The sequence below is a fragment of the Lucilia cuprina genome, chromosome 2 (assembly GCF_022045245.1).
Source record: "Lucilia cuprina isolate Lc7/37 chromosome 2, ASM2204524v1, whole genome shotgun sequence".
In the NCBI taxonomy this organism is placed as follows: domain Eukaryota; kingdom Metazoa; phylum Arthropoda; class Insecta; order Diptera; family Calliphoridae; genus Lucilia; species Lucilia cuprina.
This window is the reverse complement of record NC_060950.1, coordinates 2640249-2664829: the sequence shown is the minus strand read 5'-3', so window position 1 is coordinate 2664829 and position 24581 is coordinate 2640249. Positions and strand designations below refer to the sequence as shown.

Sequence of the window (24581 nt, the reverse complement as noted above, 5' to 3'; positions counted from 1 at the left end):
TAAAGGAAAATAAAAATCTGAAATAAATAACGACGGTTTTAATAGTACAGACCAAAGATTTTTATTACCTTTTTTATATATGCAAAGTCAGATTGGATTTCAAAGTTTTTTCCAAAACCTTATTTTATTGACATGTGTTACCATATCGAATAATTCAAATTCTTGATATGTAAATGATCTGATATCTATGATCATTGTTAAAAAAATTGAAATGAAATCAGTTAGTAATCAGTTAGTGTCTTATACTAAAACTAGACTTCTTTCGGTAAATGGTGTTGACCACTAACCTAGTTCGAATTTTTTATGAAAGCTTATATAATGAAAATCAGTTCTTGTTAGGTGAAATATTCGATTTAGAAAGATAAGTTTTTTAGAAAAAATCGGAGTTAAATTTTAGTGATTGATCGAATTTCTAGAGAAAAATTTAAGTTTTAAAAGATTGAATTTTTAAATTTCTAAAGTAATATTAAACTTTTTGTGAATGATCGGGGTTTTAGTTTTTGGTGGTTTGTTGTAGGTATTTTGTATGGAAAATGTGCGTAATAAACCATAAATAAACGGTTAATATCTTTTTGAATTGGATTTATATTAAATATTGGATTATTAAACAAAGATAGCATTTACAATAAAAAATAGTTTTTAGTGAAAGAGCACATTTTTAATGAAATAAAAAATTGTTGTGAAATATCAGATTTAAAAAAAGATCATATTTTTTGTGAAAGATCAGATGTTTAGTCAAAATCTAATGTTAAGTAAAATATTACATTTTTAGTAAAAGATCAGAGCTTTAATAAATAAATAATTAAAAATTATATTATAATATTTACTATAAGTTTAGATTTTTGGTTAAAATTCCTTATTAGAGAAAGATTAGAGTTTTAGCTGAATAAAAAAAAAATAATAAAAATTGTTTTTTATTTAAGTGAAGTTTTAAAATTTTAGTTAAAAATCAGATTTTTGGTGGGAGATCACATCAAAAAATTGTCTACAATTTTAATCTACAAAGTATATCTGATTCTACGTCCGTACGTCTTTCTTTATTTAGAAACTGTGTGATGTTAAGAATTAATGTAATTAAAGTAACTGATCGATGTTGATTAAATGCAACATTTTCCATAAAAGTTTAACTTTGTCTATATGCAATGTAAACTAGAATTATCCCCTATGTTTAACAGAAACCAATCACAGGACTAGTTCAATGTTAGTTTAATTTCCTTTAAGGATTTAATATAAAAATATCTAACGCCATTTTTTATTAAAATTTGTCTATCACACATATTCTATTTCCCCTTTTTTATAATATTCAAATCATAACGAAAAAAGGGTTGAAATTTACATATATGAAAAATACTTGAATAAAAATGAATTCACACTCCTTTAACAAAACAAAAAATTTACATAATGTATAAAAATTCCTTAGAAATCAAGGCAAACAAATCACAGCTTTATGTGCGAACAAAAAACAACCCTTCAGTTTAAAAATATACAAACAACTGCGTTCCCCTTTTTTAAAAAACAATAAAAAACAGCAACCCTTTCAAAAGTAAAAAAACAGGAAGTGTATACAGTATTTAAATAAGTAGGTTTTTTTAGAAGAGGGTTGATTTAAATATTCAAACTTCATTTTAATATTTTATATTTTTGGGGTGGTTGCCGGGTATATGTAAAATTACAAACTCAACTGTGATTGGAGCTTTTGTTAAACAAAAAGAATTTAAAATTTTTTATGCTAACCATTTTTATTCACTAGACTTTTTTGAAATACATAGGAAGTATTGTTACTAAAAAGTTCAATTTTTTATGAGTTTGCGTAAAAAACGCATATTCCCTGTGGCTTCTTTTTCAAACATTAGTTTATTTAAAAAAAGAAGTAAATATGTTTTCATATTGATAAGCATATCAGAGTTTTATCATGACATGCCTTCGGGGTCATGGTATAAATCATAAGCAACAAAAGCCACTCATAAAAATATGAAAGAACAAAAAAATTCCTATGGTGTTTGTGTTACCAACTCAATATGCTGCATGTTAAAAAATAAGGAAAATTTCAAGTACTCTTATCGCCAACACCTTTTTTAACATGGATAGAGAAGAGGGTTTAGGAACTAAAAAAAAATAATGGATATCATGCAGATTTTATTTCTTTCTAATGCGAATATATCATGGTGTTTTTTGTTAATGAGTTTGCTTAGGAAAAAGGGTATTAAAATGTGAAATTGATGCTTAAAGAATCAATCATTCGTATGAAAAAGGCTACAGTAAATTTTCCGAATATGTTTTTGGAATTGTGATTTTGTGTTATTTACAGTTTGTTTTACTATTATTTGATATACATATTTGTCCCACTTTTAAAAACATTCATTTCATAATTTTGATTAAATTTTTCTTCCTACAGAAAACAACAGCAAAATCAACCTTAGTACTTCCGCCACACTGCCCTCAGTCAATACGTTTGAATTTTTACCCGAATTATTTAAAAATCAAATAGAACAATGTGTCAACAAAAGAAAATCATCACCCACTAATTGTGCACTTGCAACGAAAACTGATACAACAAACGTTGCAAGCACACCAAATTCAACATTATTAGCAAATTTTGTTGAACAAGGAAATCTTGCAAAGAACTACATGGATGATGATAACGACAATAAAGCCAAAGATGATGTTGACACAAATATACGCGGTGTCAGCAAAAGAAGATACAATGCTGCCAACAATGTTGATGATGATGGTGGTTGTAGTGTTAGTGGCAATAGTAATAAATCTAGTGGCAACAAACAAAAATCAGTAACGAATGTAAAAATATCTTTGGAAAATTACAACTCAAATAGTGAAAATTTTATTGATGATGCTGATGAGCAGCCGAACAATGATTGTTTAACTATGCAAGCAAATGAAGCAAGAGGATCAAAGTTTAATTTTCCTCCCCCTACGAAAACATCAAACACAGGAACAGCAGCAACAACAATGACAACAAAGGAACAAGGTATGTCCTCGAATTTGAAAAATGTTGAAGAACTTTTAGCAAATAATTTCAAACAACAAACTATGGCTGTTGTTGGTTCTTTAAAAGTACGTGATGAATTTTTTGAATTAAAAAACCAAAGTAACACAAATTTAAGTCCTAATGCTGGCATTGCTGCTTATGACATACAAATACGTGGAGACCCTCAACAACAACAACAACAACAACAACATCATCATGATGATGAAGGTGAGCATTGTCTTGCTATTAAAAATAGCAAATGTCCCCGTAGTCGTAGTTCAAGTAATAGTTCAAACGCATCCACCAATTCAAACAATTCAATTGTTCATAATGTGGGTGGCGATGGCGGCGTTGTTAAGAAGACAAAATTCTCCTCATCATCAGATAATGAAAAGTATTTGGAAAATGAAAAACTTTGTAAAATTAAGGGTAAGTTTTTTTTTGTAAACTTAAAACTGTTATATAGTTTTTTCTTTTTAATTCCTTATTTCTATGTTGGTAATTTATACAAAAAAAAATAAATATTTTTAATTTTTATTCTAACAAAATTTGCACAGTTGTGTTAAAATGTTTCCAATACATATGATAATGATCTATAGTTTTCAAGTATTTCTATAGCAAAAACATGTTAATCAGTTTTATAAAATCGTGTATGTATTTTATTTATTAGTTTACAGGGGTGTAGAAAACCATCCCCTCCAAATTTGTTTGTATTTAAATTTTGTATGATTTGTTGCTGTATGTTGTTGTTTCATTAATTAAATTTAGGATTTAATCAGAAGAATGTTTCTTGAATGACAAATTGTTATAACACAAACATATATATTCAATATTTTTAGATTAATTAGATTGTATTTAAACGAAGGGTCAGTGTTTATTATAAATTGACCTTTTGTCGAAATAATTGTGAAATAAGTTATGAAATGACACTTGAGTTATATATATTTTTCGTTTTAAAACTTATTTTTTTCTCGAGTTAAGATTGAAACTTTCAACTTGAATGGGAAGTCTTTAAGAAGAAATACAGTTAAGGCGCTATTGGACCTATTGTGGATTTATTTACATTTAAAAAAACATTATATAATACTCTATGAAGCTATAATCTTTCGATGTTTAGAAATTCGGATTATTTAGAAACGTTGCTCCTTAGATTTTTTAGAGTTCCTGAGAAATGTTGCATTGTTCCAACATATTTATATCTAAATTCCTTATATTTTTGCAAGAAATCCTTTGATCTTACTCAAACTACGAGACTTGCTCCGAGGAGGCTTTTGGTCCTTTTTTTTGTTAACGTCACCTCATAAGATTATGCCCATGTGAGATTCTCTCGCCCATGTTTTAACTCAGCCCCTTTTGCCCCGAAAGTAATTTTTTGTATATTTTTTTCGAGTGTTTGTTTATTGTCATCATTTGGGAATAAGTTTTATCAATATTTTATAAAGCCAATGTGCCATAGTGCGACTAATGCCCCAGTTTCTGCAGATTATTTTCTTACAATCGGTGTGAGTATATAGTAGATCTTATCCACTATGCACAATCTCTCAAAACGAAAAACTATTTTTCAAATTTCTTCCAGATATTTATGGAGAGACGAATCCATTATTTTGTATTCAAACTATATCTTATGGCTCTTCTTTATTTTTATCCTGAATAATAAGATTCGAAATTTTGTTAAATAATTAAAAAAACATGTGTAAAACTTGGTTTATTTTTTATGATTTTTCTTGAGGACAATATTAAAAATTACATATAAAATCCCCTCAAAATCAAATATTTCAAACAAATACTATTTTTCCTGCTAATTGTTGCCTTTATTGTCACTTTAAATAATTTTAATTAAAATGTAAAATAAAATTATAAACAGATAAGATTTCATGGCATTACACTTAAAACAAAATAATCATTACTCTTCTAACATAATAAAAATAATTTTTATTACAATTTTCACTTTCTAGAGAAAAAAAAAACGAAAATTTTTGGTTAATACTTTCTTGGTTCTTTTTTTATTTTACAACCTTTACCTACAAACATAATTTTGGTAACCTAAATGTTGTTTAAGGAAAAAAGGCAACCAAAAAAATAACTAACTAAGAACTGTTAAATTTTTTATGGTGCGCGTAACTAACAACATTGACTTAAATAATTTTGTTTAGTTTTTTCTATATTTTTGTGTATAATTTCTGGAAATAGTTTGTTTTATGATTATTACAACTAAAACAAAGTGGCCGCAAGGACGTTTAAAGATCAGAGGCATAAAAAACACTACTTACTTACTTTCGACACACTCGGAAGGTGTTTGTATGTAAAAAACAATAAAAAAAACAAGAGACAACAGTAAGCAGGAAAAGAAACACATATGTATGTATATAATAAACATAAAACTGAAACGTAGTTGAAGCACAAGATTTCATATAATTCCTTTAGAAATAAAGTCAAAATCAACTAGATAAAGGAAAAAATAACAACAAAACTAGAATTTAACAACTCTGTGTGAACGTGAGAGCTAAAAAATTGATTTTAATATTTAGAAAAGCAAAGGTAGTTAGAATACAGTACTAAACACTTTTACTCATAAAGTACATGACTTTGATATGTAAACCATTCATTTCTATATATTTTTTTTTACTTCTCTGCTTAAGTGTTAGACAGTAGTTACTAGAGATGAGCAGTAGAAAGAAGCTGGATAATAAACACTCTTTGGCTAATTAACATGTGTATAAGCCGACAAAAAACCAACCAAATGTTTTAAAAGGAGTTGAATGGACATACGAACATCATATCCTAAAACGTTTTACTTACAACCCAACTTTACAACCTTATTGACATAAGGTGCGTTTTTATGAGTCTCGTTTATTTTTTTCTTACTTCTGTCTGTAAATTTAAAGGAAATTCGTGTAGTATGAACTGAAAATAAAGATGCTGAGTTTGGTAGTTTTTACAAATGCGTGCAATATTCTTAAAAAGTCACTATAAACGTAGATTTTATGATTGACCTTTTTTTGTTTGATAGTGAATGGTGTTGTTAAACATTTCTTCCCAGAAAAAATTATAAATGTAAACTGACTTCTTTAAAAAAAAACATAGCGCGAAATTGTTTGATTTCTATATAGATTCTGGGAAATTTTATGTAGTTATTTTACTATAATTGTAATATAATCGAATAGAATTTGTACTAAGTCCGATTATTTATTAACAATATAAAGAACTATAGATTTATATTTTTTGAGATATTTGTTTTAGAAAAAGTAATATTTATATTTAATGTAACAGTTATCTTCAATGATCGACATATTTTTATAAAAATTCATTTCAACATCGATATTGTCCAATTTATCAATATGATTACAAAGCAATCGTGAACAGAGTAAAATCTAAATAAATAAAAAATATATTTGAAGATTCTAACTGTAATAGTTTTCCAGATATATAATTTGTTTTTTTTTTTTCAAACGTTTATTCAGATTCTAATGTAATCGATGAAAAATTTACAAAAATCTATTAGTTTACCAGATATACGAAATTTTATATTCAATTCATATAGGAGGTGCTAAGACCCCAATGAACGTCCGTCCGTTATTCTCTAAATGTTCATATGAATGTCAATGTTCCTCATGTAGAATTTGATGATTCTAGCTCTAATAGTTTCTTAGATATACGATTATTTCTGTCTACTTCATTGGGGACTCACAGTTCGATATTTTTTTCCAAAATGTTCAGATATATAATAAAGTTTTTCTTGCAAATTTTGAAGAATCTTGTTCTATTAGTTTCCCAGATAGTCCTCCCGTTATTCTCTGAATATTCACTTCAGAGAATGTTCACTACATATGATTATGGCCGGTGCCGCTTATGATTATTTATATCATATATCAAATATACGGATTTAATATTTTCCAAGGACGTCGCATTTCATTTTGATCGATTCAAAATGTACAGTATTTTTTCAACAAAAATATTAAAGTCTCTTACTGTCACATACCTATATATGCAAATGCTATAAATTTTAATTTCTTTTTTAATTCTGCAATTATTTGTATTGTCATTTTCCATTATACAAATCATCTTATCTACATAAATAACTGTGAGAAAGTCCGTTACAAAATATGTAAAAAAAAATCCTTTAAAAAACTAGCAAAAATGCCAAGAAAATTTTAAAAATCTAACAAAACAAATAAATAAATCAAAATCTTACAAAAAACAACCACTATTACATTTTAATGTAAAAAACGCTATAAAATGCAAACATCTTCTTAAAAAACAACCCTCAGACATTAATTACAAAAAATTGCGTAGAATTCTTAAAAAAAAATTATTCCGCATCTTTTTAATTTGTAGCAATTTTTAACGCTAAAAAATAACAATTTTTTTCTATAATACCTTGTTTTTTTCTTCTTAAACTTAAAGAATCTTTAAATAAAATTACCTGAACTCAAGATAAAGAGCCTTTTTACTAACAAGGAGATACAGAAATAAATTGTCGCTTGTATCCTGAAGATAGAAATTCTACACGCAAATTTTGTCATACACACATTTAAAACATCATCATTGTTGTTGTTGTTTTTGCTTATTATTTTTTGGGATAAAATCTATGAAAATAATCATTAATTTTTTAAGGGGTGTTTAATAGTAAAATTTTATAAAAAAATCAAATTATTTGTAGAAAAAAATCTAATTTGGTCCATATAAAAAATATTTGGCGTGTTTTTTAGGTAAAAGCAAAAAAAAAAAAAACGATTGTTTAAAAGGACGTTAAATAAGGGGAGAGTCTTGTTGATGGCTTTGCATATGGAAAAATGATGACAAAGTTTTTTTATTGTTTAAGTAGGTTTGAAACGTAATTTATGTAGAAATTGCGCGCCAAAATAATTGCAATTTCTTTAAGACATTTGTTAAAGAGAAAAAACATATTGCGTTTTTTTAAATATTTTCATTTAATTAACATTTGTGGGTTGGTTTGCTATTACCCTTGGCATATGTAGATTTTTAAGTATTTAATCACACATATTTTATTTCTAAATTATAATTAAAAAATCACTTCCTTTTATCCGAAAGGTAGAATATTTATGACTCCTTTTATGGTATTTAAATCAGAAATTCATTTTTTTGTTGTTAAATTTTTCTAGTAATTCATTTTATGTAGAGAGGTACCTTGTCTGTATTTATTATATATGAATGGTTAGTTTTTCCAGGAATATCATAAAAAATCTTATAATTTTTTTCCTCTGGTGAAAAAAGACGTCAAAAAGTCATAAAATTTATCTTGAATTTTTAGATAGTCACTTACATATTTTAAAAAATTTAACAAAGTAGCAGCAGGTAATTATTAATAGTATGTGTATTATTTTATTACGAACATTATTTTTAAAAACACTGAGAGAAAAATATGTTTACAACATTAATGGTGACATTAAAAAAAGAGAACTAGTAGAAAATTAATTTATTGTATGTCTTTTTGATGTTATTGGCAATGCTGGATAATACTAATATCAGCTGCTGACTTGATTAGGACATATTCATCTGTCCATCCGACATCGAATTAGATATCTAACTTTGAGAATAACAGTGGCAATAACTTTGAACACTTTGCAAAAGTTGACTTGCCATGAATCTGGTCTCCAAATTTCTATCTGTATCACAGATTTTTGAGATATTGCGTCCTTAGCTGCCAGAAAAAAGTTTTGGGTTAAATAAGGGACGTTATAATAGACCAAAGGCAACTTTATTTATAAAAGTTTTATGTCATCTGAAAATACAATCTGTGCAATTTACAAATAAAGTTTTATATGGGCAATTCCATAAAAAGGTAAACCACGACTGAAAAAATAAAACACTTATAACTTCTGCATTTTTAAAGATAATTCAACAAAATGTAGCACCAAAGACGAAGACTGTTAAACATTTTTGACATCGGTCTATTTCTACACCTCGCCGCAATACAAACGGACCCGAAAATATCGTTTTTTGTCACGTATGATATTGCCTTATTTTAATCTATATTTTGAAAAACAAAGTTCCGAATAGGATGATTCCTTTAGCAAATAGAGTATTCTTTAAATGGAACAGAATTAAAAAATTGTTTTCCAAATACTCCTAATTTTACAAAATCTATACCACTCTGAAGGCGTGCGAATGTCACATACAATCGTTTGGAATTGCCCATATGTTATATGCAAATCATTCCTTCTTAGATCTACAAACATATATACATATGTATTTACGTATTAACCGTACAGTTTAAAACAACCATAAATGGATAAAATTTAAACATTTTCTCGTTTGGACATTCGATTGACATAACTAATTTTATAAATGAAGATGTACGTCTCAAAAAATTTAAATAATTTTTATTAAATTTTAGAAATTATTGATTCTGTTATATTGTAGTTCAACCCTTTATGTATGTAAGTCCGAAAGATTTCTGGAGTGTTTTCATTTAGACATCAACATTTCTCTTTAAAGATAATGTCTACTTCAATACATATTTCGGTTGGATCTTTGAAAACGGAACTCTACGAGGCAAAATTAAGTTTATGTGGTTAGACGTTTTTCCGTCATTTACTTAAATTGTAATTGGTTATATATGTATGTATGTAGTAATGAATTTCAAGCATTTATGCAAATTCAGTTTTTATTCCATTATACATACCTACATACATATGTATGTACATATTAATAGGTATGGTAGGGTATAATATTGTCGCCACAACAAACTAATTTCTTACTTGTTTTTTTATTAAAAGTTTTGTTTGTAAATTGACAAAAGACTTATTTATGTATTTTTCACTTTTTTGAAAAATAAATCATTTTTTGCAAGAATATGGCCTCATACATATATATTTTGCATTAAATATTACTTTTTATATACAATTTATGTATGTAGTAGGTACTTATGTACATAACTATATAACAAATATCTACCCCACCATCATCTCAACATCCAGACCTCACCCCACTTACCCCCAACCCAACATTTAAAACAAATTCAAAAGAAATGAAAAAAAAAACAATTTTAGAATAAAATTTTCCTACATCATTTAGGTACAAAAAAAGAAATAAAACATAAAATAAAACTACCTTGCGCATAAAATAGAACTTCTATAATAATCGAAGCAAAGGATGGGGAAATAAATATTGAATATAAAAAAATTCTAAACAAATTCTAAAATTCAAAAGTTCTAGCTCCCTTCTCCCACAAAGCCAACAAGCAAAAAAAACACTTTTAACCTACAAAATGATCCAATCATAACGTTAGAATATGCACATGCTAAAGAACACAAAACAAAAACAAGAAGAAAAAAACTAAGAAGCAGGCAAATAACAAACTCATAAAAAATCATATTTTAAATATGACAGTGGCAGGAAAAAAATCTAAAAACAAACACACAAACTCTCAAACATGCATAAATAACAGCAGCAACAAAAACAACAACATTATAAACTTAAAATCCCCCCACATTATAAGGCTTTAAAAAAATAAGCTTATTGAAAAAAAGCTAAGACGAAACAGCCACACAACAACTTTAACAAAAAACGGTAAAAAATTTAAATTTTAAGCCACTCCCTCCCAAGCAAAACACAAAATTTTTATTTCCATTCAAAGAGGCGCTTATGCATACCCACACAAACATACACACTCTTATGCAGACATATTATTTTTAACAACTCATAACGGTCATGACAAAAACAACAACTACAACAATGTGTTTTAAAATAAATAAAAAATTTGTATGAGCACGAGTATTAAAAAAAATAAAATCAAATAAAATATAAAAACAAACATACACACACTAATACTAAATTGTTTACAGAGTTTTTACTAGCAGAGGAGAAAGAGTATGGAGAGTGTTTAAAACTGTAAAACAGAAAAGCAAAAACAAAACAAACCAATAGCAGCTTGTCGAAGGAGAATAGAGAAAGAGAGAAAGCATTGCTGCTAAATATGCTCTGCAAATGTTTATGATAAAAGAGGGGAATTTAGAAGAAGCAATGCAGAGTCTCACTTGTGTGTTTGGTTTTGTTGTTTTTTAAGGAGTATAAGCAGCGTAATGGTAATTTGAATGGGATTTTATGTGCAATTCGGTTTATAAAAGATATTAATCCTTTGGGGTACTTTTCTAAAGTAAGTACTTTGGTTTTAACAAAAGAATTTATTATGAAAAATATTGATAAAAATAATAACATAATAATTGATTTTGTTATTAAATAAAATTTATACCTCCGAATTTATAAACATTTAATTAGAACTCTTTGACTTTCCTTAACGACAAAATCGCAAAATACTTCTTTACTAATTATGTCATTACAAAATTTTTAAGTCATTTTAGAGGTATGAATTTAAAAATATGAATTAATTACCGGCCTAAACCTTCAGGGTATGTCGAAAATCGGATTATCTTTTCTCCTTATTACTCATTTTTATTTGCCCGGGTCTGTACGCAATAAGAACCTCAATTTACTTTATTCTATAACTTTCAACAAGAACAGGAAAAAGTTTTGACATCATAAGTCAAAAATCGGTTAAAAAATTAATTTCGAAGAATTTTTAATACGTAAATGTAGTATAAGCATCGGTGTGATTTTACGTATCATACATCAATTCCAAAGAAATGCATCTAGGCCACTATCGGGCCTGTTGTGCGCTCCTTTACTTGGGAATATAAGTAGGATAAACACGATGAAGTACAAAATTTAGGTTTTGTAAGTTTATGGTTGTTCCAAATTTTATGCTGAAACATATTTAAGAAGGAAGAAAATTTAACAGAGCTTAAATATTAATTTTAAAGTCGATTAACCTTTCAGATGATAGGTACAAAAAATTTTATAAATAAAAGTGTCTTTGCACAATACAATATCTGGAAAACCTGATGTTATAGATAAATTCTGCGGATAGATTCGGATTCAGCCCTGTACAATCTGAATCCAATGCTCAAAAAGTATGAATTTATCCAAAAACAGATTTAAACATTTTTGCGTAAAAATTCTTTTTGTAAGAAAATTACTTAAAAATCTTCCAAAAAGTTTTAAAATTTTAAAAATAAAGAATCTAACTACCACATTTATGCAGTTAACTGGGAGAGTGTAAAGCAAATTCTCCTTATTTAAAGAGAACAAACTAAATGTGGAAGGTATTAATATGATGCCCCTCTTTCTGTAAATACAATCCAATAAGAAATTTTCATAAAGAGTTTTAAAAGTGGTTATTAAGCAAAATAAATGTTGTTTAATGATTTTTTATAAAATAACAAAAACAACAACTATGCAGCAAAAGCAGAAGAAGGCTTGTTACTTATTTGGTGAGTCCATATTTGAGATGGCAGCTTTTCTTTTTGAAATAAAAGATAAAACGGTAAAAATTCTAGCAACAAACAAACAAACACGCATAAAGTATTAAAATGAATGCAAAGAAGCTTTAAATAAGTTGAATTGAGTGTGTTATATATAGAAGAAAAAATGAGAGCAATTTTCTCTATATTTTTGTTGTTATTATTGTGGTTTTGCAAATGTTTTTTTTTTCTTTTTAAACTTGATATGTGTGTGCCAAGTTAGTTTGAAATATAACGTGCAACAAGATAAACCTATAACGGCAAAATAAATTCAAAACAAAGAAACTTAACGCGTATTTAGCTTATATTTTGGCCTAAAATAAACTCTCTCTGTAGACAAAAAAAAAGAAAATCAAGAGCATATTTTCCAAATTTTCTTTTAGAGAAATTCAAATTGGACGTGTGTGTGTTCGTTACATGCAGCAAGAAAACGCAAAATCACCCCTTGAGAAAATAAATTCATAGAAAAATAAGGGAAAATCTGCCAAAAAAAATCTGCAATTTTTTTGTGTTGAAAGAATTTGTAAAATAAACCCTTAAATTAAAAGAAAATTGTGTTCCTTTTCGTAATGTAAAACAAAATAAAACAAATATAATTTAAAATTGCAAGAATTTTGTAAGCATTAAATAAAACTAAAAAGAGAACAGAAAGAAATCTTATTAAACACAAAGGTATTGTAACACATTGTCTTTGTAAGGAAAATTAGTTTCAAAAGAAACGTTACAGTGAACACATCACAAAACACATAACTAGAGATACTTAGATATGAACATGTTACAAATGCTACACATATTAAATATGTAAAAAACAAAAACATAATGTAAAATGAAATTTTAATGGAACAAAGTTTAAAAAGCTAAGTTTTAAAAAATTACAAGAACTTTAAAAAAATACTACCCATATTATCAAAAATACCTACCAAGTGCTTAAATATTTCTTCAAGTGTTAACGGTTTTAATTATTTGTTACAAACAATTTTATTATACAAATTGTGTTTAAAACAAGAAAAAAAGATTTTTGTTATTGCAATATAAGTTTAAAGTGAAAAATGGTTATGTCAGAGTTGCGTTGGCATACAACATCGGAGGATAATAATTCACTAAAACGTGATTTATTAAAGACACCAACCTCAGCCCATCATCATCATCACCACCATCATCATCACATTATGCATAATCGATGTAAGTAGAAAATAAACAAAAAAATATTAGCCAAATATATAGAAAATTGTGTAAACTGTTTGACCTCATTCATACCTATGTAAATGTTTTGAACTGACTAAGCTATTTTCCTTAGATTAACACAGCTTAGTATAAATAACCATTTTGATATATTATTCCGTGTTTTAAGTGTAATTAAACCTTTACGAAATTCAAGGAGATGTGTTTGATCCACTAGATTTTGTGACAATTTTTCATTTATAACCTTATGTTATTAAAAAAAAGAAATCAAAAATATATTGCAAATAAAATGATTCTCATAAATCAATAGGAATATTGTAATTATCAAAATGCTTAAGAATTTCAAATCGAGTGGCACATGATTTTGAACAGATATTCTTTTCTATGCATTAAAATAAATAATTGGAATAACATGATTATTTTCTGGAATTACCTTAATCGAAATTTTATACAATTTCCCAGAATTTTAAAATATAAATTTCTATTTAAACACTTGTAATTATTTGTTACTTATTGCTCAATCACATTTAAACTTTCTTATCAATAAAATGATAAGATATGTAAAAAGGGAATTCCCTAAAATCTGAAAACTTTTCATCAAACTCATAACAATTTCTTAAAATTTGATTTAGAAAATATTATCAATTAGTTCCATGTTCAATTTTGCAAATTATCGTTAACAAATGACAACACTTATTAAGTACCTGAATAACCCCTTACAGCTTCGGATACCCTAAATTTGGTCAAACCCTTCAAGTGGTCATGTAATTCATAATGTCAAATTAAAACCTCAAAGCAATATTTTGACACTTATTACTTTCTTAAGTAACTAACTCGATTAGAAACCCTATTTAGGGTTCTACAAGAAAATCACACCCTCTTCATAAGTGTTTAGCTGTTAGCAAAGGCTTGTCTTACAATTGTTATTGTAAAGCAAGAAATTCTATTCTTTTCTTAAACAGGCCACCCTATTTAACACCCTTTTATGGTTTACAAGATGTTTTTAAGACAAATTAATTGTTTACAAACTTCTTTATGGCGAATTTGTTATATGAAAAAGAACATATTAGAAATTTTTTTTAAGGGTAACCCTATTTGTCAAGAAACCCTAATTATTTCTCAATAACTTAATTATAAACGCTTAATAATTGACTTAATAATAAAACGCGGTTGACTTTTGAAAAGGTATTTAAAACAAAAAAATTTTGACTTTTGTATTAATTTTACAGGAAACCGCTTCTTGGGAGCAGTAGAGTAATGGAACAATATTTTAACTGTTTGTGCAAAAAGTAATAGTTATAATTAAATGTAAAAAATTGCACAAAGAGATCTGTTTAGTTTAATAGAAAGACAGCTTAGCGCCTCTGACTTTCGCTTATTCAATTAAGTGCTTACTCTCTAGCTTACAGCTAACATGAATTGTAAGCTTTCGCATATGTATTAATTTTAGTGTTATAAGTAGGGAACGAATTACGTATACCTGATCGTATTAGTTTTAATAACAAAAAGATATTTCTATATCGTGATAAAGCTAAAATATCTCAAGAAAAATTAATATTATCTAAGAATCAGAATATTTTTTTAAATATAAGTTTTATTTTTACTTTAGTCGTTTTAATAATTATTCGAAAATTTCATAATTTTTGAAATCAATTCTAAATAAAACTTTTGAATTTAACTAATGACTAATAAATTAGCAATTAAATAATTAATAATCAAGAGAATCAAAGAAAAAAATATTCACATATGTGTACTTAAGTTTTAAAGTCCACTTGACCAAAACGTAAAAACAATTTTATTTAGTATAAAAATATCACACAATTTACACTACAAGGAAATGTGTCATAATTTCTTTTTTAAATTAAATCTTATTAGTTAAAAATTGATTGCGCCATAACACACCCCCTTTCTAGCAACAAATTTTAAACAGAATTTTTGATAAAAATCAAATTTATTAAATATGTTTTTTTCACAAAATGATAAGATTTCTTTTATAAATTATTATTAATATATGTATTTGTTTTATATAGCAAATTATTTGTTAATGGGCTGTTTAGCGGAATTTTTTGGGATTTCAAGAATTATAAGAAAATTTAAATTATGAATAAAAAAAACCCAACTGGTCAACAATATTAAAAGGAAATATTTTTTGTTTTTGGCCAATAAATTGATAAGAAATTTCTTAAGAATTGCAAATGAATAAAATGAGTATGAAAAAACTTGAACACATGTCAAAATATTCAAAATTATTGAAATCACATCTTTCCACTTGTCATTGTTAAGTTTTTTTTTTCAAAGTTAATGGTTGTTTTTTTTTTTTTATTTATTTCATTGATAAGAATTATTGATTAATTTGTTTGATTGTTTAACACAATTTTTATTTTAGTTTTTAACTTTTATAGTTTTTTTCTTTTTTAACTTGAGTGTTTTTTCCTTCTCTTTAAATGTAAAGTAAATTTATTTTGTTTGTTAATAACCTTTTAAAGATATGGTAATAATTGTTTTTTACATTGTTTTATTTATTTTTATAAATATATTTTTGTTTATCAAATAATCGAAATCTGAATTTGTAATGTAGGTCATTTGATTAATTTTTGAATTACTTGAAATAATGGGTGATGAAATAATTATGATTATAAAAAAAATTCAATAACATATTGGGTTGCTTTGTTTCTTTCGTCAAAATTGGCTCAAACTTAAGAAAATGTTGGTCGAACTTAGTTATGCGAAATTTATTTTATAGTTTTTAATCTATATGTATTGCCTAAAATGTATATTTCTCTTAGAAGAATTGTCGTTAAAGAATCATAAAAGATCGGTAAACATATAGGGGTTTTTTATGCTATGCTTGTCGAAATCTTATTTGTTTTGAGCTAATTCCTAGTTTTGATCTATCATTTCATACTGGAAGCAACCATAAAATCAGGAGTTAGTTAACAGTGTTTAGTCTATCAGTGAAAAGTAGAGTTCGATTTCCAATAATGATCTAGGTGTATTTCGTTAATGTTTATTTTTGAAACCAGCTAACATTTTTACTCCTTTCAAACTAACGAGTATATTTCCCAGCATTGTCCATCTGCTAGATTTATTTAAATTTAGAAAATTACTTATGTAAATTATTAACCAATTGCCGTCGGTATTATTTAATTTGTAACAATTTAAAGTGAAGAGGAATTTATTTTTAAAAATCTTAAAAAAAATTATTTAAAAACCTAAATTATGGAATAGTATGTCAAATTAAATAACTAAAACTACCACCAAACTATAAATGCAGCACAGCACGGGTTAGGCACACTTTTAAAACGAGCATTAACACCTACATACATATAAATGAAAGTAAATGCCCTGCAGGTCTAAAGGTTTAGCAATTGTGAACCTTCTCGATTTCGCAGTTAATCTTATGATGAAGTTTTTATCGGGTTTCTATTTTAAAGTTAAATTTTTAAGAAACTTCTAAAACAAAGATTTCCTTTGGCCAATAGATCCTAACAACAACAAAATATAAAGTAGCAATGAAAAAAAGACAACAGTTGGCACACTTTTGGCTAGTATTTTCTATAGTAAACCGTTTCTGTAGTTAAAGACGCACGTTAATAGTCCCGCTTATAGGTTGAAAGGTAAACAAACATTTATTGACTAGTTTTGGGTACCAGGAGCTGCAGGGTACACCACATATAAATATATTTCTGTGTAGAACACATTTAGTTATGTATAAAATATAGAAAGGGTCATATTTTCAAATAATAATCACACATGCTGTTCTTTTTTGTTCGCCCCGACTCTTTAATATTTTAAATTTTTTTGTTGTTGTAGCCATTTAAAAATTTATAGATACATATTAGTTAAATGACCTTTCCATATAAAATGCAACAATAAACAATTAATGGTTTTGATTTCTCTTATACCACTATAATGTTAATGTTATATTTGGCGAGTGTATTTATCCATAGATCAGATTACTTTAAAATTTCTGAATAAAGAAAGGCAAATTTTTGCGTTTTAGAATTTGGAAAAAAATGTAGTTTTTCCAAACAATAAATAAAACCAGGGGGAGTCTGGTTAAGCAATAATAAACTGAAACATTTTTAATAATTGGCCAAACCACCCTCTCTCTCTCTCTCGTGTATCTTTTGGCAGTTGTAAGAAAAAATCTTAAATTTCCCTTTAAGCTCTTAATTTGCTACAAAATAAATATATTTGGACAAAGAAAAATTGTAAATTTTTTGTATTTAAATGTATGTATATATATTTAAGTAAGAGCACGCTTTTTAACATTTCCCTTTTGTTGTTTTGTTTCGTTTAATATGTTGAGAATAACAAGAACAAAACAAAATTGTAATTATCTAAAACACGCAGTTTTTCTTTGGGCAAGTAAATAAATATCCTGTTTTATTTTTTTTTGCTTGAAACTTTTTTGTCTATTTTATTACATATTTCTTAGGTTAAACCTTAATTCAGCTTTAAAAAATAAACTTTTCAACTATATTACTATTACTATTACTTTTAAACAATGTCTGCTGCATTATCCTAATTATCCTTAAAACTTTGAATATGTAGTTTTTATGACTGCAACACAAAATGCATAAACATAAAAATTATAAGTGCTGTTGTGACTGTGGCTGTGCGGCTTGAGCTCATAAATTAACACTAGACTCTATAAAAATGTAGACAACAAAATCCTTAAGAATCCTTGCTCATACCCTGTTACCCCAAACTATTTATTCGTTTGATAACCAAAAATAAATTGGAAAAAATTCAAATTACTTGGAAGCACGTACCACTCTGCTACCACCAGCATTTTGTTGGAGTTTAAATGTGTGGAGTGCTGCTCTCTGTTTTTGTTCATTCAAGGATGACCAGGTGGTCAATACTATGTATTTTATTTGTTTTGCTGTTGAAAATTTTTACTCCATATGTTTGTCTCTCACATTTTGAGTGCTGTTGAAAATTTTATAACCCAAAAACAAAGTATAAAAAGAAATTTTAGTTTTTTTTTGTAGAATTTTATGTTTCAAAAAATGCATATGGTCAGATTCTGGGGGTAAATGGGTAAGCAATATTAAAAAGAAATGAATATTTTAATAACTTGTTTGCATGTTGTTTAAAATAATGGTAATAAAGATACTTGAATATGTTTCCAAAGAAACATTCTTTCATACACAAAATGAATCATTTATGAAAGAAAAAGAATATAGAAATAATTTAAATGAACAAAATTTTATTAATGTTTAGATGTTTTCTTATTTGTTTATATTTCTAATAATTTTCGTTTAATTTTTTTTCTATTTTTAGATATCAGCCGTTTATCCCGATCTCCATCACCCATGCAATCGAATGGTAAGTACAGAAATACATTTTATTAATGTTGATGTAATACTAGAGAGAGTGGTATATTAAGTGACTTGGGATATAATAGTCACTTTGGTCTTGGTTTAGGAAAGAATATATACAGCTGATTGTTATGAAATGTTAAGAAGATCTGATCAGTACAAAAATAGTAATAGTGACTTCCTTTTAGTGGCGACCGATTACTTAGACGTCTTGACGACATCTCTGATCTATAATGATCAGGTCAGGTGTTCGATTTTCAAAACATAGGTGAAAATTTCTCAAATCCTAATATACCTCTAACTTTTGAATTTATTTTATATTAATAATTTCTAGTAAATTTTTATTCAAAATGAATTCCTTTAGTTTACATGAAAATGTATTTCAATTATAAGGTTTCAACACCAGCTGCTTGAAATTTTCTCAATTAAAAATTTCATTTCCCCTAAAAACCACGAATCCTTTCAATATTAATTTCTCTTTCTCTCTGTTAATAACTAAATGCATAAATTGTTTTTAAAAACTAGACAATATTTTAAAACATTTGGATTTTCTAACAAACTATAGCCGTTGACGTGTGATAAATTTACGATTTGTTGTCCTCGTCCACGCACCAGTTCAACTAAACAACTCCACCACTACTAAATATATGAAAAGAGAAAAGAGAAAAAAACATCTGCTGCCTTGATTTCCAACCGAAATGAATCAATTTGATTTGGAGTTTGTATAGTTTTTTTTCTTTCGTATAATAGAGACACATTACAATAAAACAATTGACATCAAACATTTATAGTTTTTAATAGAGTTTAAATTCAACCCTTCTTGTGGCATTTACCAAGGAAGGTTAGAAGTGTGCCAACCAGGAGTTTGTTTTTTTGAATATGTATCATGTTTTAAGATGTTTTCTGGAGAAGACCTTTTTTCCTTATTGTCTTAACAGTCTTGTCTTTCAAGGGTTTATGGATTTTTAATGGGAGGTTTTGTTGTGCTTAAAGAAAGTGATATATTTGGTATTAATTTAAAAGATTCTTTATCTCAAGTCACTAGAGAACAATAAAATGTGTCAAAACTTTTGTTGGGTAAAGAGGAAAAAAAATCTAAGAAGTTTTTGTTTATTAAAAGGAATTTGATTGGATTTTAATTTATTAAAACAAATTTTGTTAAATATTTAGTTGTTTAGGGCAAGGGAAAATTGTTTGCTTTATTGTAGTAGTTTTTAGAAGAAATTTAAATAACAACAAAGTTTTTGAGAATTCCAAACCTAAACATATATTACATAAAATAAAACTTTATTTTCAAAAAACCCTTGAAAAAAAAGCTTTCAAATTCCTGTAAAAACTCAAACATTTAAAACTATTTTTCACTTAGAATATTTCACTTCAGTTCATCTCAAGACTTCAAATTTCTTGACCATGTTTCTTATTCACATTGAGCAGATTTATAACATTTTATCTTTCTTTAATAACCTTGTTAGTATTCATAAGATACTTTACACCTTTTTTGTTGCTTTTCATCTTATAGTTGTTGTTATCATTATTATTGTTGTTTTTCTTATATTATAGCCAGTCTATTTAATATTCTATCTATAAATTTTTTTGGTTGCCATTTGATTTTGTCTATATTTGTTTTTCATTCAATTCATTTTTCTATTTTTTTTTGCTTCTCAATGTTCGATTATTTTTGTTATAAATTTGTCTGTGATTTTATGGTTTGTTATACAAGTATTTTTCGTACATTTTTTTCCTTTTTTGTTGGTTTGGGTAAGAGGCACAAATTTACATATATTTTATGCAAAAATTATACCATATACAAAAGTTTTTGGCCTTCATCTTTTAAGGTCTACTGCTTAGATTTTTGATACTTTTTCCCTTTTTGTGAACGTATTTTTTTTTTTTGGTCGTTCTTATACGATTTGGTTTTACAACACATGAGTTAAATGTAAAATTTATTCAACAAACAACTGATGCTCTTCTTGTGTTGTGTAGCAATTTTTATGATGTCCAATGATGTTGATTACTATAAAATCTAGGCAGGGGAGTAGATAAGGTTATAAGTAAAGACCACTAGTATGAGTTATCGTAGTAACAAAAAACAGGGGTGTGTTACAGACAATGCTGTTGATACTTCGCAGTTTGCAATTAGAATTTCATTAAGGAACAGTACAGATTACTAAGGGACAATAAATGGCAATTTTCTTGATTACTTAGAGACACTTGCAATGGGGTTTACTTCTGCTAAGATTGTTCTGGAGTCTTGTGAATTCATCTCTGCATTACTAAACATTTTAAACATTTTTTCAGCAACGCTCCTGATAGTTAGCTATACAGCTAGTCACATTCAATACTTATTGACCATCATCTGTATATGCATTTATGTCAAAATTGTTGTTGTTTTATAGATCTTTATTTTTTGCTCATATTCCTTTAAAGTTAAAAGAAAGAAGGAGCATCAGCATCAAAATAAATTTGCACATCATCTGAATAACAAATATTGCACGTACCACACGTAGGATTTTTATTTGTAGCAGCAACAAAAACACACACACATACATACAAAATACATATATACAAAACCCTGCTTAGAAGTAAAAGAAGTCATCAAAATTGATGTTTTTATGGTAAAACAGAGTAAAAACGTTACTCCTAGAGCAACATATGCAAAAATATATTGAAAATAAGCAATGATGCATACAATTATGAAGCAACAAAATAGGACAGGAGGAAAAGCAAAGGGAAAAAAGGTTTAAAACTGTTAATTTAAAATATGGTTAAAAGGAAAGAGAGTAGCCAAACAGTGACCTGACCGACCAACCGTCTAAAAACCAACAGAGTCAGTAAATAAACATGAATATGAAATTTTTATAACATTTTTCCACACATTTAAATGTGTGAATAAATTTGTTTTTTTCAAAAGGGTTGTTCCGTTCTATGAAGTATTTTTTTTTTCTTTTTCTAAATAAAAATATTTCCAAATGACTGTATTAAAAATAAACGAGGGTGGAATTTAAAAATATTTGCAAAATATTCAAATATTTTGTTGCTTATTTTTTTTGCTTTCAATTTCGTAAAACTAAATCAATTGTATGTTAAATTTATTCCTATAAATGTATGAAAAATCATACAAGTGAAATTACTAATCGAAGCGTAAGAAAAAGAAAAACTAAAATTTGCAATTCTAAAATGTGAGGAAAATGAAAAGAAAACATGAAAATGCCATTTAATCAAACAGTAGAAAAGTGGACAAAAAGGGTGTAAATATTTATGTATATTTGTTAAAGAAGAGTTACCAAACCATGAAATTGACCAAAATGCTTTTTTCAACAATTTTTTTTATTTAAAAATTAAATAAAATAAAAATATTATGCAAACGGGTTTTTGTTACCTTTTTTTTAAAAAAAGGACACACAGGGGCGAGGAAGGAAGGAAATTGATGGAAAATTAACATACTTTTGATGAGAAATAAAAAGAAAACACACGTGTCTTTTAAATGCAAAATAAATGTTTAACAAATTTAAATAAAAGTAAATCCGTTAATAATAACACAATTTAAATGTCAATATACTTAATGTTTTATTTTCTTTATATTTTATTTGTAGCTTCCGATTGTGAGGACAATAATTCCAGTGTTGGCAATTCCAGTGATCGCTGTCGCTCTCCCGAAAGTCCTGCCATGGGTCTAACACATCCTCCATTGAAAAGAAGACAATTAGCAGCTTTACATCAGCACTATCCACACGCCTCACCGCCACCAACAACACCACAAGCTACCCATTCGCCCAAACTTATAAAACATCACAAGTCTATAGTGGACGAAGAGCAGGAGGAGGAAGAAGGTGCTTTAAATTTAACTAGTGAAAATTCCCGTCACTCCTCACAATCTCCCTCATTATCGGTGAAATCGGTTAAACCCTGTTCGAGCTCTCCCTCAAGTCAACAGCAGCAACCCTTACATCAATTGCCACAACAGTCTGCAACATTACCAGTACCCTCTTTAAGCAACAGTCCCCTGCCAGTATTAGCTCCTGTTTTGGCTTCACCACAAGCACAGTTGGCCGCAGCAGCCGGCTTAAGTTTGGGTAATCCCTTGATGGCCCAAGCAGCTTTGGGTACTCCCTTGTCTTCACATGACTTTTCACAATTCCACCAGGCTTTGCAGCAGCAACAACATTCACTGCAACAACAATTTCAAAATTATTTAGACATTTTACGCAGTGGTTCCTTGAACTTGGGTCCCTCAGATGATCCAACTGTAGCAGCACAAATGGCAACTGCTCAATTCCTGCTACAAAGACAAGCTTTATCCCAAGCCGCCCAACAATTGCAAGCTTTACAAAAACAACAGGAACTTCAACAAGATCGCTGCGAAGCATCAGTCTCCACATCCCATGAACCTCTACAATTAAAAAATCACCATCAGCATCATCACACTTCAACACCCACTCACCACCGCAGTCCTTTGCACAGTCCAGCCACTTCACCCCTGCCCTCTATCTATGCCTCCAGTCATATGTCACACAATTCTCATCAGACACCACCTCCCTCCAATAGTTCGGGTTCCATTAAGGTGAGCGGCCTGTTAACTCCGAATACACCCAGTGCTGGTGGTGGACCACAAACTCCTCAAATGCCCAAGAATTTAGCTAATGCTCCTAGAGCTCCAGAACCCTCCCCCGAAGAAACAACAGATTTAGAGGAATTGGAACAATTTGCCAAAACCTTTAAGCAAAGACGCATTAAGTTGGGTTTTACACAAGGCGATGTGGGTCTGGCCATGGGCAAATTGTATGGTAATGATTTCTCACAAACCACCATATCACGTTTTGAAGCTTTGAATCTAAGCTTTAAGAATATGTGCAAGTTGAAGCCGTTACTGCAGAAATGGTTGGATGATGCGGATCGTACAATACAAGCCACTGGAGGGTAAGTAAATTTATCATTTTTATTAAACTTTTAATTTATTTTTTTTAAAACAAAAATTTTCTTTAGTTTGTTTTTTTTAACAAAATTTTAATTTTTAATTCATGATTCTTTCATTTTTAGTATCTTTGATCCCGCTGCCCTGCAGACCACCGTTACTACACCCGAAATTATGGGTAGACGTCGTAAGAAGAGAACCTCCATTGAAACTTCCATAAGAGGAGCTCTCGAGAAATCTTTTATGTTAAATCAAAAACCTACTAGTGAAGAAATCAGCCAATTGGCCGATCGTTTGTGCATGGAAAAAGAAGTAGTGAGAGTATGGTTCTGCAATCGTCGTCAAAAAGAGAAACGCATTAATCCCTCTCTAGATAGTCCCGATAATGGTGATGAGTCACCCTATATGATGATGTAAAAAAAACAAAGACAATTAAAAAACAAAAACGGGCAAAGAGGCAATCGAATTTTAAAATTTTTTATATAGATAAAAATCGTTTTAAGCAACAAATGACAAAAACAGGAAAGAAATATAATTTTTTTGAAATAATTTAAGCGGTATTTAAAGGAAACAATTAGAAAAAATTAAAGGTAAGTTCATAAAAATTATTAAAAATATATTTAAAAAGAATTGTGTATTGATTTAAAATTTATATTTTACTAATCAATATTTTATATATTTTCTTTTCTTTGCAGATTTTTTTTAAATTTTAAAAACTTTGAAGCAAGTTTTAGATTTGAACATTATTTTATAATACTTGAAATTTTTAATTAAATGTCTTAGAAATTTTAGTTAAAAATAAAACACACACACACACACATTTGAGTATTAAAATCGAATTATAATGT

The 24581-nt window shown here is 27.8% G+C and overlaps 1 protein-coding gene across 5 annotated transcripts in view; it reads left to right on the top strand.

Annotated features, from left to right (window-relative positions):
• Positions 1-24270, top strand: part of LOC111690324 (protein nubbin) — a 71203-nt gene extending 46933 nt beyond the window's left edge. For 3 of the 5 annotated variants that reach the window (XM_046951831.1, XM_046951842.1, XM_046951837.1), the window contains exons 3-6: positions 2396-3415; positions 18784-18828; positions 22415-23738; positions 23859-24270. In XM_046951831.1, the coding sequence (XP_046807787.1) occupies positions 2396-3415; positions 18784-18828; positions 22415-23738; positions 23859-24150 (2681 nt within the window). In that variant the 3' untranslated portion in view covers positions 24151-24270. Of the gene's footprint in view, positions 1-2395; positions 3416-12523; positions 13492-18783; positions 18829-22414; positions 23739-23858 lie in introns of those variants that run through there. The other 2 variants (XM_046951848.1, XM_023452793.2) reach the window with 2 other exon arrangements.
• The last annotated feature ends 311 nt before the right edge of the window (positions 24271-24581 follow it).